Raw genomic sequence first — 14,193 nt, 5'->3', positions numbered from 1 at the left:
TAAGTTATAACTGCATTGATGTATATTAAATAGAAATTAATGTAAAGAAAAGTTATGTAGTCAAAAATCGAGTTAAGCAGAATAACACACAACAGAATAATAATCGAGAATAACATATAAGCGCAACATAAAAATCTTCGCTCGTTTATTGTTTCAGCAGGAAATATTATGTATTATGTAACTATCTTTTCCGTTATTGTAAATAATATAATGTAATTATTATAAATGAATTGTTCAAACTATGAAATAATGCTTGGAAGTTCAATCACTGATTGAATTGCTATAAATAAATAGTTAAATTTGTTAAATGATATACAAAAATATCATCGAAATGCATTATTTTACAATTTGAATAATTCATTTGAAACAATTAAATTTTTAATAATTAAATTATTTAATTTCTACAATATTTCTAGTCACTATTTTATAATTTTCACAATTTTTATATTACGATTAAGCAATTAAATTAATTATTTCATTCAATAAGTCAATATCGTTTCTCTTAAGTACATTGTTCAACATTCTTATAAATTATTAGTTAAAAATTTTAAATGGCAACATTAGAAACATTACAGACGAGAATTTATTGTTTAATTGTTACAAATAAATCATTAGAAATATTAGATAATGTTTAAACAAGTAGAATATTCAGAAATATTATTTAAAACTCACTCCTATATTTTGGTCGATGTGCACACAACGAAAGTTTAATTGGTAATGAGCCTTCATACCGCTCAAGGTTAATATATATTTCGGTCGTCATTGATCCAGAACAGTTGATAATTTTTTATCAAATTCCTAAAATTTGGTCGATGCGTACACGACGAAAGTTTTATTGGTAAATAGTCTCCGCTCAAGGTTAACATATATTTCGGTCGTCAGTGATCCAGAATAGTTGCTAATTTCAAAGAACAATTTTTCTATTTTTACTAATCAGTACTTTAGTAGTTTTTACATTTCTATTGCAAAGTTACAGTTTCCTGAATATGTTACAATGTTAAATGTAATAATTTATTAATTTTTTATCGGCTGAAACTAATTTTGATGATATTAATTTTTAAGTTATAACTGCACTGATGTATATTAAATAGAAATTTATGTAGAGAGAAGTTAAATATTTTAAATAACACTTAGAAATATTACAAAAGAGAATTTATTGTTTAATTGTTGCAAATAAATTATTGGAAATATTAGGTAATGTTTAAACAATTAGAATATTCAGAAATATTATTTAAAAATTCACTTCGAATATTTAATCGATGTACACACGATGAAGGTTCAACTTATAATGACCTTTTTCACTGTTCAACCAACAGATAAAGGTAAAGTCAGCGATGCATAGCAGGTGGTAGTTTTTGTTAATACTTCTAGAAACACTATTTCTATCTTCTTCAGTAATCAATAGTTTTACAGTTTTTTATGTTTTATATCGTTCGTAATTTTTCAATTTTACAGTTTTATTGTTTTATAGCCCCCATTAATCTTAGGCAACAATAAATACTGTAATTTTAGGGGTATGCGAGAATCTCAAAATATCGTGAACTCGATGGTCGAGACGAGTCGTGTTCCCGAAAATTTCGAGATTCCCGAAGGAATCGGGTGTCCCGAAAAAAGTCGAGATTCCCGAAAATTAAAAACTCTACAGTGCTGTATAACAGCCTACAAAATATGTAAATACACAGTTCAATTTCTTCTGCCAGTGAGATTATTGGAAACACGGATTCTAAGAATCGTGTGATCTGATGTGAACGAACGTGTGACTGCGTGCTTAGTATTTGAACATTATGTACGCTGTTGAGCAGTATCGCTGAGAAATTCGGGAAGCTCAGACGTGTATTTCAAAATCTGTGTAAATTTAATAAAGATTAAAAATCTTTAAAAAAAAATGTCGAGTGATAGTTAGAATAAAGTTGTGGTAGCAGGAAGTAGCGCAGAAGATATCGTGTAAAGGAAGAAGCTCTGTTTGGGAACATTTTCAGGAGAAAGATACTACAAAGGCGGAAGGTGCATACATTGTCACCGCGAATTTAAAACTAAGTAATGCAAATACCACTGGTTTATTACGCCATTTGAAAGCATTTTTGCATCCAAACATAAGTACATGTACTAGAAACTGAATCGATATAACATTTGTCGCATGTACAAAATGATACGCGAAAGAGTGTTAAACCAAAAGATATAACAGAAGCAATTGCTCGAATGATGGAATGATAATAGATCTGCGAACTTTCGATATAGTTGAAGACGTGAGCATTAACGAAATTATTTATTCTTGTTACCAATCCTTTCCCAAATCCCAACTCTTTCGGGAATTCCGATTCTTTCGAGACTCTCAATAAATTCGAGAATCTCGAAATTTTCGGATCCCGAACCAGAAGAAATTTCGTGTTCCCGATCCAACCCGATATTTCACGTTCTCGCACACCTCTATTTTGAACCAAGTCCAACGTACCTTGACTCGTAAACACACACATTAGCTAATTAGTCGACGTAGCTCGCGCAGCCCGGCGAACAAAATCCACCAAGTCGTTCGTCGTAGTCGTAGTTAATCGTGTTCCAGTGGTTACGGGCTTCCGTGACCTTGACGCTGGCCGCAAATGCCGCGAAGAGGCTTTTTACACTCGTATCCGTGTGGGATATATATATATATTCGTTCTCGTGATCGAATCACCGACCGTGATTTATCGGGCTTTAACCGATACTTCGGTGCTTCGATTCTTTCTTCTTCGAATTTCGGGGGTACAGTAATCCGAAGAAACAAAGGAAGAAGAAGAAAAAAATGTTAATTTTAACCTCTTGCGTTCTCAATGACATGTCACGCACGTCATTCGAATTTTTTTGGTCCAAACGTGGTAACTGTTCTTCGTAGAAGTTTTTTTGAACATTTGTAGGAAATCTGTTACATTTATTACTGTGATTGATTGCGCTTGCACAAAAAATATCCAATCCGGGATTGTTAAAAAATTTATTACTAATAAAATCGCGATAATCAATTGTCGTCACTTTGCTAATGGAATTTGCCAATGTTCGTGAAAGATGTCGATGCGTGTTCGAATGCACTCACGAACCACTTTAATCCATCTTTACCATCTTTATGGGTTAGCGTAGGTCGTAATTCGAATATTCTTTCCCAGAAGCCGCGTAACATTGTTAAGTGGGGTAACGCGATTGCACCACTTTGTTAATCTTCCGTTCGGATTCGTGACGACTCGAGGAATTATCGCGCCACGTGCGAATGACATAACTCGAGGAAGTAGCACTGTCCAAAGAGATTTCTGAATCAACGCGAGACGAGTATTGGACTGAGTGTTCCTTCAGGGATATGAATGAAACTTGCAATGGAGCATTTGGCTGCATCGATCATCGACAACTAGAATCGATCCTTGGCAACGACGTATTAGATTCAGAAAGTTGAAAAAGTTCTGTCGGTTTTCGACGTTTGAATTTGAATAATTATATACATTAATCATATATGTATATATTTATAGTATATAAATTACTTTATATATAATATATACACAGGAATATTTTATACTTAATTATATCGTACAGTTTTTACCAACTGTTTTCACCGAATTATGTCAACAATGCATAAAAATGTTACGCCATTTGGATGGCATTTTGATGGAAACAAGGAAACAGTCTCTTTTTATTGATTAAAATATTATAAAATGTATTTAGCTTATTCATTTATTGATTAAAATATTATAAATATATTTAGCTTATTCACATGATGGTTTATTCGTGGTATTCATGGTAACAATAATTTTTTGAAATCAGACAGACGAGACTACGGCTGCAATTAAATATTGCAATGAACTGGGTAATATACGTCAAAGATTGTTATCCTGATCCTGTCTGATATTAGTCAAGAAAGGATTCTTTTACATGATAACGCTTAATCGCACGTGTTAACAATATGAAACTCTGACCTTTCGCCCACAGATTATATCTCAAATCTGAATAGCTCCATCGAACAAGCCTTCATGAACTTTATTGGCATCAAGTTGCATAATATTTTTTTCATAGATGGCATGAATAAATAAATTGAAAGTAATGGACCTCGCTTTATTATTTCTAAATAAATTATCGCCCGTAATGGGCCATATTTCGAATAATTTCCCTCGGCAGATTCATAATTTAGATGTCGAAATCTGATTGAACTTTCTGAACAATCTAATACGTAGAGACAGAAATTGGGGAACACGTGTGACGAATAACTCTCACGATATTCCTCGAAATAAAACGATATTTCATATTGTCTTTCGGCCTACAAATTCTGCTCGCGTAAATATCCAAACATGAAAACAAAATTTAAAATATATGAACGTTAGATTTGTAATGAAATTCAACCTTGAGAAACTTGAAATATAATAATTTCTTGAAAAGACATCAAAATGAACAAACACATGAGATCGCTCGTGAAAACAGAATCTGAATGTAATATTAAGTTAATAATAAGATCCAACGTAAGATCCTGTTGTAATAATTAAATAATATAATATAATAATTCAAATTAAAAAAAAAGCAAAAAATTCAGGTAAATAAACAAGTAAAAAACTAGCCATGCACTTTTTCTACATTTAATACAACACGACAACGAGGAAATAACTTCAAATTTATAATTATTGATCGAGTGACTCATTGCACTATAAATATTGCTCAGATTGCAAAAGGTTGAGCAAGGATTATTTCTTTTTATTCAAAAATATGCACGTAGAACATTTCTATGGTTTATTGCAACGAATAGTTTTACGAGCTACTGTATTTGGATCGAATCCAGACGCGATTTATTGAAGTTACGAAGTCTTTATTACCCCTGTGGTTGCTTCGTAGGGGCCTATGGATAACTTCAAACAAGACACGAGACATTTAACCAGGTTGAAGTTTAATAGACGATCGCTGTAACACGTCGAACGCGGCGATATTTATCGCGCCAGACACCCCGTGATCCCGTTTAATGCGTCTGATAAATTAGCATTTCTTTATGAAGATGAACGCGAATAATTTCTTTGTTTAATACCTGGGAATCAATATTTGTTGCGCTATCTCGCAGTGTTTCCGCTTCTAACGGGCTATCGTTGCAAGATGCATGCTTGGTACTAAAATCGGAATTACAATATTACCAGATATAGTGCAATCCATGTATTTTTGGACCAGAGACACGAAACGTGTTAATTATTCACTGAGAATAAAGGAATAATTTCCTGAGATTTCATAAATTGTACGAAAACTGACGAATTTCTTCTCTGAATGTATAAAATGAACGGTATAAAAACTTGAAAGAGAATCGTATATTTCTCCAAGTCTGAAGATACTCATCAGTAGATACGCGCGCGAGCTAATCGGATTAATTTTTATCTGTCGCAGGCACCAAATTTCTGTGCAGCGAGGTGATAGCGCTAATAAGGAGCGAGGTGGACGACATCTGCTTGCAAATCATAAACTTCGAGGATTTGAGCTCGCAACCACCTCCGCAGCCTGCAATTCCGCCCCCAAGCCAGACCAACAACAGGCTCGTCACACGCTGTAAGTTCCAATTTCTTTTTTTTTTCCTTCTCTCTCCTTCTTCTTCTTCTTCCCCAAGTTTTTCTCGTTTTTCTTTCTTCTTTCTTCCTGTGTCTCTCATCTACCCCCTCCACCTCTCCCCTGCCCCACGCTGTTTCTCATTTTCCACGTTGGCTTACTCGCCTCGTCGGGAACCACCGTAAATTTCACGTGCAATTTGCATTCACGTTGTTGCAGTGCGTCATGTCGTGCTCCGCGGGACAGTTGGCAAATTAACGCTCAAATAACTCTTTGTCACGTTTGTTGCTGTTGCATCGTTGTTGATTTTTGTAATTGTAGAAATTTCCAGGAACTTTTTGACAATTCGTCACCGGAGATTTGAACGATCCTCCTTGTCCGATTTTTGTTTCTCGTTTCAATTGCTTTGCCATTGAATTTTCAACATTTTTTTACACGTTGCCTCTGTTAAACAAATTTTTACTAACTGTTAAAAGTTACGCGCGCACGTTTCCTTCCCGTTACCATTCTACGAGACATTTGGCAAATTAATTAACTCTTAAATAACTTATTATATAAGCTTGATTGTTCAAATCGTGTTTCTGCAATTGTTCTTTGAAAGTGTATGTATCTTTTTGATACTCCTGACACCTTTAACACACCGCGCGCGCGCGCGCGATTCCGGGACGATGAAAATACATTCGATTCCGCTAAAAATGTCACGCCCACGCGTTTCTGTTTGTCCTATTTAATTTTCGCAGACATTCTCTCTAGTTTCTCGCCTCGTTGTGCAACGCCGAGGACACTAGGTCACGTAGTTAAGTGTTAACACTGGGTGTGTCTGTAGCAGCGTGGTTGGAGTGCAGCGTGACCTTCCTTGCCACAGACTGATGTACGAAAGGTGCTTGTAAAAATTACCACCGAGTCGCTTTTATTGTCCGGCAGTATACAACATGCCGAATTCCTTTTCACCGCGGTATGGCTAATGAAATTACGCCGGTGCGACGAGTTTCACGCGCTTGATGGCGTCTGAGACACTTCGAATCGCCATGAATCTGTAGGTGTACAGTGTCTGTTAACAGTTCCTTAGCGAAGTGGCAAGGATTATTTGGTGTATTACCGAGTTTTTTAATCTCTGAGATTGTTTGTTATATAAATTATATAAATTACACGTTATTTGTGTAACAACTCTTTGCCAAAAATTAAGGACCATTTACAATTTCAAACATGTTTTGTAGTTCTAGAAGAATTTTGAAACGCGAACGAAATTTGGTGATGATTTTCTATCAACTTTAATTAAAATTCACGCGTATTATGTTCGAATGTCAGTCGACGATCTTCTTTGATTTGATTACAGCGTATATTCTTTTCGAACATATTCCGTACGCGTTGCTCTATCATGTCCTTTATTTTGGATGATCTGAATCTATTGTGAACGATGCACATGCTTCAGAATTACCGGCGATTAGAAAAATAGGAAACTTTACAATGTTTTACACCCAATGGTCATTTTGACCATTTTGGTAGTTCTAGTGTTAATTATTTATCATTTGCGACTGATATTTTGGCATGAAAGTTCCCTCGATTCTCAACTTTCGTTCACCGATTAAGTACTTGGTAATAAAAAGGAACGAAATATTGTGTATAATTATATGTAAATTATTATACGTGTTGAATAATAATAATAATCTAACAAGATCGCTAATTATTAATACATATTAAATTAAATTTTGTTTAAACTTTTAAAATTTATCGTGAACTCGAATGATGTTAAAATTGTAAGTGGTCCTAATTTTTTGACCAGGGACTGTAGAATTATACAATAATAATGTGACGAGTTTTATTTATTCAGATTGTTCTACTTGTCTCTCAAGTTTCGCTGTATATAGTTCTACTTTTGATTTCCTAACTAACGTAGCTAATGCCAAGATGAGTTCAACGACCTGTAATACAGCATGAGCTTTAAAATTATCAGAAACAGAGTTTGTCAGGGCAGAAATTTGGATTTGATTCAAACGAACATTGAACGTGTGAAAATAGGTTTATTGAGAAAGATGAAGTTCTCGACTTTGTAATAGGTACAAGAGTGGTTCTATCTATCTGACATGGTTCAAAAATTAGAATATCTATATTCTGTGGGTGATCCAAGAATAATCTTGGTTGAATGACGTCGGTTTTCGTATATTAGATAAAAATAAAAGAAGTAACCCGTTAGCAATCGATCGATGATTCTTACACTTTACTATCTTTTTCCATTAGCTTTCATGTTCCAATTTTTCAAAACTTCGATGGTAACCATTCCCATTGTTTAAAACTGAACTCTCAGAGAAATTACTCACGGAATGATGTACTCCAGTATTTAGATATGCAAAATTAATAATTTCTTAACAATTAAGCTAAACAGAAATACTGTAATAAAAATGAGATAAAGGAAGTTACATTCAACGAAAACTTTTTAGACTGATTGTGATCATTAAAAGAACATTCTTCTCATTCGGTTCTTCTCATTTCTGTTGAAACTTTCATTCATAAAAAACGTAATACTCTAATATTCTTTGCGCAAGAAGGAACGTGTGCAAAGTTAGATTATTTACTCAAGACTTTGACGATGAAATCAACTTTATATGTATTTCTCCCTCTCCTCTTCTTTGAGCGATTAAAAGCAGAAGTGCTTAAACGTCGAGGAAACAAGTGTCTCGGTCCGCCAATTTCTTTTCCCGGGGAGAAAGCGTGCTTCGAATGCAATCCTCGAGTGCATCTCCCTCTGCTTAATTAAATGCAGTGAAACTAATTAAAATGATTATCTGTGTCGAAGGAAGGGCTTGACGTTGAACAATCTTGCTTAAGCTTAACGTTTATGAGAGAGGTAATACGTATTTCTTCTGAAATATCGGAATTGGTGATGTGCAATAAATATTTTAATACTGACACGATAATATTTTAATGTGATAATGTATAGCAATAATAGGCAATAAATACTTTAAATAGGCTGACACTTTAAATCATATACGATTCGAATTTGAAATTACACAGGTGAAAAAAGAAAATATGAAAGAAATGAAGAAATTTAGCTAAACGCATTAAAATTCACAGTCTACTCGTAAATGTTCATTTTATATTAGTAATTAATAATGTTACTAGTACCAATATTATTAATAATAATAATATCACTAGAGTACTGTTGTAATGATATTTCAATACTACATAACAATAATATAATATAATGAGATTTTAAACTATATACAGTTTCAAAAAATTGAAATACAAAAGAAAAGAACATGACGTATGCCCTTGAGTACCATAAATAATCGGTTGTTGAAATGATTAATAGAACATCTTCTTGTCCTGATCTTGTTATTTATCCATTGCTACAGTAACGTCTTAACGTGCACTGAACAATGTCTACATACACACACACACATATCTAATTTGAATATTATAAATTAATCAAAGTGTTCGGTAGAAAACGAATTCGATAAAACGATTGTCCGTCGCTGAACCAGGGATTCACGAGGGAATCAGTTCGCTAATACGAAAGGCAACGAAGGCAAGGAAAGACGAAACGCACGCTGGACGCAGTGCAACACAGTGGTTGGTGTCATTGCCAGAACGTTTCGTGCCACGTTCACGTGTATTATAGTTTTCTGCGGCTTTTAAGCCGGAGGATCATTATTTTCTGCTGCACCGATCGGTATAAGACAGCGTCGTCGACATTCAGGGCCGGCCCGCTGGCAACCGGGCCACGTAACACACGTTCCACCAGCCGCGGAAGATCATTACAATCGGAGATCGAGGTCAGGTTTGCCCGCATAATGAGTCGCGCAACGATACCACCGCGCCACTCGCGAATTAGTCTCCTTCCGCGTGTCACGTCTCGATCGTTCGAAACACGCCTCGTTCGACTATTCTCTTTGTTTTTCCTATTTTTTTTTTTTTTTTTTTTTTTCTTTTCTTTTTCTATTTTTCCTCCGAGGTAGGATCGTCTTATGAGAAAAGTTTCTAATTCACGATGGGGAGGCTGCCTCGAACCGTCTGTCGAATCGTAATTGATCTGCAGGCTTCCTTTCTCTGCCTCGGCCTCTCTGTTATCGTCCTCGATCACCGAGAGTCGAGTTTTAAGCGCTGAATTCCAAATAAGAAGGCTGCCGGGTTAGGACGAGCCTCTACGAGTTTCGTGAGTTTTTTTTCTTATCAAGTACTTTCGAGTACTCGATTTATACGGAAGAGGATAAATGAGGTAGTAGCTAGGGGAGGAATCGTTTCTTATTATTGCTGATATCGAAGATGTACAGACGATGTACGAAAATGAAGATTGAACATTGTATAGCGATATATTTAGTCAGTGTTTTTTTTCCTTTTCAATATAATGTTCTTAATTATATTGTATAGACCATTGAATTAGGTTCAGTCAGAAATTTTTATGTTTTCTCTCATTTTATTTGAAAAATCATGTTATTTCTCGTAACAAATAACCTGCAATCCTCCATATTCTCTACAAAACTTTTATAATAACTTTAACAATTAACAAAGATTTTTAATGAACCAAGGAAACACATTAACAGTGGATTATTCCAGAATATATTAGTCTAATATTTTAATAATTAACAAAACTTCGAACGTTTCTATTTTACCAAAGTTATACGAAACGTCGAAATGATTCTAGTCTCAATAGGAATTTTATAATAGTTTCAAATAATCCGCAACCCTCCACATCCTTCATAGACAATACAAGATTGAAAAAAACGATCCAAAGGAAACACGAGTATTTCAAAGTAATATAACAATTAATAAACTTAACAATTAATAAAATGCTTGCAATTAAATTTCGTTCGAACTTTTCCATCGTAAAATTCGTAATTCAATGACCAAGGGCTGTACACAGCTCGTTAAAAGGTCTAAATGTCTCGAAAACATTCGCGAGGTGCGTCAAGTCAAATTCTAAAGTTTCAAGGTTTCGAAAACGATGATCCGTTGATCATCCGCGACATCATCCGCGAAATTGCAGTAATTCTTCTCGTCGGCCTGCCCAATTTCAATGTTCACCGGTTCGTCGGCGAGCATAGTTCTTTCAATAGTTATTCACTCGGAGTAAACTTCCATCCGAGCGACATTGCCGATTCCACCCTAGGCAATTGCAGTGGTACACGCGCGCGTACGGGGGCGACACGCGAGAAAGAGGAGACGCGTGATCACGTTTTATATCTGGAGTGTTGGCAAGACTATTTTTAGAATGACGCCGCAGAACAGTCGTTGGACGTGTGTGTGGCGCGCCTAACGGTTAACCCTGACCCGGTAATAAATATTATACCCCCCGTATAGGAAGCTATAGACACCCTCTGCCTACCTCCTTGATAAATCCACCTTCACACAGACTCATTCGGCACAGGCGAATCAGCTGATGGGCACAATCCTGGGAACGAGATTGATTCAACAACATAATAATAATAATAATCGTTTTAATAAACGAGTTGTGTTACATGTCGGTGTGTTTCTCTTTTTTGTAACGACTGAATCAATTAGGATTTCGCGTGAAACTAGATTTTTTACCAGGTCGTTACGTACTGCTCTTTCGCAGTATCGCTCGTTGAATTTTATATTAAAGCGAAGGTATTTTATATTAAACGCAACGCGGTCACCGGACTGCGCAGATTTCTATGCATTTGCGCTGTGGAATTTTTAAAAATAATGCGCAGAGACGTTCAAAGTATATACGAAGATCGGGCGCTCGTTTATCTTCCAGTGAAAGAAATGAATCTTTTCATCAGGTTCGTAGAAATTTACGTTTGTTTCACAAACATCCGCAATCTATCGATCATCGATGAAACGGAATTATTATCATAATCACGAGAAGCGCTATTAACGAATTCACGAATATATATAATTTAATATTTATATATAAATATAAATTAAATTACTAGTTATTTTATTAAAAATCACAGTGATGACATGCGTCGTTTTATATTTATTGTTGTTCATTCTGTATATTCTAATATTAATGGTAACGAGAAAGGATTTGTGCAGGATTTTATTGTTATTGATTACTATTACTGCGCAGGAAAATGTTTATCTTTCCCAATAGAACTCGTGGATATCTCCTTTTCAATCTTGCCGACTCTAGCTACTCGTTCTTTCCCGACATTTCTGTTTGTATGATCAAATCAAAAGCAGTTACTGTATTTCGGTACGTGAAGTTCAACGACTCGCGCTTGGCCGAAAATCAAAGAGCTTTCCGACGATCATATAGAGGCTCGTAGAATTCGTGTGTCAACGAACCAATCGTGCATGTAACGATAAATCGATAGTTTCCTACCATCTGGCCGTTTTCTATCACTTTTCATGCAGTTCGTTATTAACTTTCGATAGATGATGATTGCTAAATTGCATTAAAATGAATATTAACTGCAGATCTACAGAAATTAATCTTTGCAATCTCTTCTTTATAGAAATATTTCCGATCCAGGGTAACTTGCAGAAATATTTTAAATTATACTTCCAACAAAATATATATATATTGTACTATATTTTATTATTATAATATATTATCTAATAACAAAATTATGTACGTCTGTTATACAGTATATGTTATTAATTAATTTTATCAATTTGGTTTTACGTATAATTTAATTACTTGTATGGATTATTCAAAGAATAATCTTTTTCTCATACGAAGAGATTTCACAATTTTGAAGATTCACTGTCTGTTCCGTTATAGTTGGAAAGACTATTATGTTCCAAGGAAGAAAATACTAAAGTACAAGTACGAAAGTACGCAAGCTTTTATTAGTCTTAAACTTAGTGGTTGACGAGATATTTTACGATATGTTATTCGAATAATGGTTCGGATGTAGAAGATGTTACCTCACGGATTAAAATGAAACTTCTTTATAAAATTTCGCACTCTTGGTTTTCCTCCGGCTGTCATCTTTCTCGGGTCTCAGAAAAATTAAGGTTTTTTTTTTTTAATTCAACATATTCAAAGCGTTAATTTTCCAAGCAAAGTCCGTGCCCTCGGTGTCGGTGGAACGCGATTCATGATCCCATTTCCTCTCGTCCCGACGAAAGTTTGTTTAATCCAACCGGTGACTAACTTCGTTTACGCGTAACTCACTCAAACAGCTCGAGTTCGCTGAGAAAAATATATATTGCAGAAAGTAGAGAGCACGTATAGAACAACGCTCGTAAATTTATAACGGTGGAACGTACGAACTTTGACAGCTTTATGCTTATTGGCTTGTGAGATAATCAGAATTCAATGACCTGTAAGAGAAGTTTAAATAAACTGCAGGATGTTTATGCAAATTCTACCTGTGGAGATTTATTTATTTTTCGAAATATTGTAACGCGTATTGTATTTTTGATTGTGAAATCAAATCTTTGACGTGTTATATTTTTCAAATAATATAATATAATATAATATAATACGTTCTTGCATACAAATTTTCTAGCATCCGTATTCTTTAAATGAAATAAACGTCTTCGTTTACACGAGTAAGAGTATTACAATAATTTACAATTATATTGTTTTTTGAACAAGAATATTACAATTATAAGTTTCATCTTTATCAATTATTTATTACACTTCTCACTTGTCCATTACATTATTTATCATAAATTTTTTCAAAATTTATTGCACTTGGCGATCTTTATTAAAATCTCAATAGCTTGAAAACTAACGTTACAAATAAAATATTTGTTAGATGTGGAAATTAATTTGCCAAATGCACGTTTATCAAATGCTTGATAAAAATTTAATTTTCTCGAGAACGAAGAAAGTCTACGGAAAAGAATTTTACTATTTTTACACGCATCAAGAATGATCTATCGATTTCTGTTTTTAGCCAAATTCAAGTATAGAGTTTTTCTTTGTTTTCGATTTTATTTTCATGGTTTGCAATAACATCTGTTTGTTATGATTTAAATATTTTTACAATTTTCATGGACTTAACTTAACTTACATAAATAGTAATCAGATAGACAGGTTTAATGACAAATTCTGTAGGTTTAAATGATGTCAATAAACGAGCAAGTCAAATGTCATTTTTATATATTAATTACGAAATAACTTCTCGTAGAAATTTAACACAGGCGTTATTGCAATGTTCAAATGGCAGTCGAGTCTCTGAAGGGTTTGCATAAACATCCGCAATGATAGCAAGTTATGAAATTATTAAGTACGCGAGTGCCGGCAATATATGTTTTCTCCGATGCATAGCTAGCAGTTTCTACTAACAATCTACTAATAAGATTCAATGACGTTGACTCGAGCAGTCGACAGGGCAAGGGCGTCCTTTCGTGCTGGCCTCTCCAGGACCGGTGTCGTTGGTCCACCGAGGGTCAGGAATCGACCGAGAACCACGACCAACTTACCTCATCGACTTGCTGACGGGACCATCCTCGACGAGGACGCCTCTGAGAACTGGTGAGTTTCTCCAACTTTTGTTCAATATTTCACCAAACTTATATTCCACTTATTCACGAAAGTCTGCGCATAAATTTCAAATGCTCGTAGTAGGAAAGCAAGAATTTGGAATATTTTACTTGGAGGTCCATTTATTTATTAGTTAACATCCATTAAGGAAGGTAATACGTGGTAATATTATAAACACTTCAATTTCTTGAAAAATTCGTAAAATTATAGAATCGTAGGAAGAATATTAAGCGAACTCTTCGAATTTTCTTGCACAGTTC

The 14,193-nt window shown here is 34.6% G+C and overlaps 1 protein-coding gene across 1 annotated transcript; it reads left to right on the top strand.

The window, feature by feature from the left end:
* Positions 1–5,262: 5,262 nt before the first annotated feature.
* LOC122531339 lies at positions 5,263–13,924 on the top strand (the record flags this gene model as incomplete). Its single annotated transcript, XM_043659160.1, has 3 exons — positions 5,263–5,269; positions 5,371–5,529; positions 13,774–13,924. Coding segments are annotated over exons 1-3 (317 nt in total), but the record flags the coding sequence as incomplete, so codon positions are not given.
* Positions 13,925–14,193: the final 269 nt, after the last annotated feature.

Source organism: Frieseomelitta varia, unplaced genomic scaffold (assembly GCF_011392965.1).
Source record: "Frieseomelitta varia isolate USP_RPSP 00005682 unplaced genomic scaffold, Fvar_1.2 scaffold_391, whole genome shotgun sequence".
NCBI classification, from domain to species: domain Eukaryota; kingdom Metazoa; phylum Arthropoda; class Insecta; order Hymenoptera; family Apidae; genus Frieseomelitta; species Frieseomelitta varia.
This window is presented reverse-complemented; position numbering and strand designations above follow the sequence as displayed.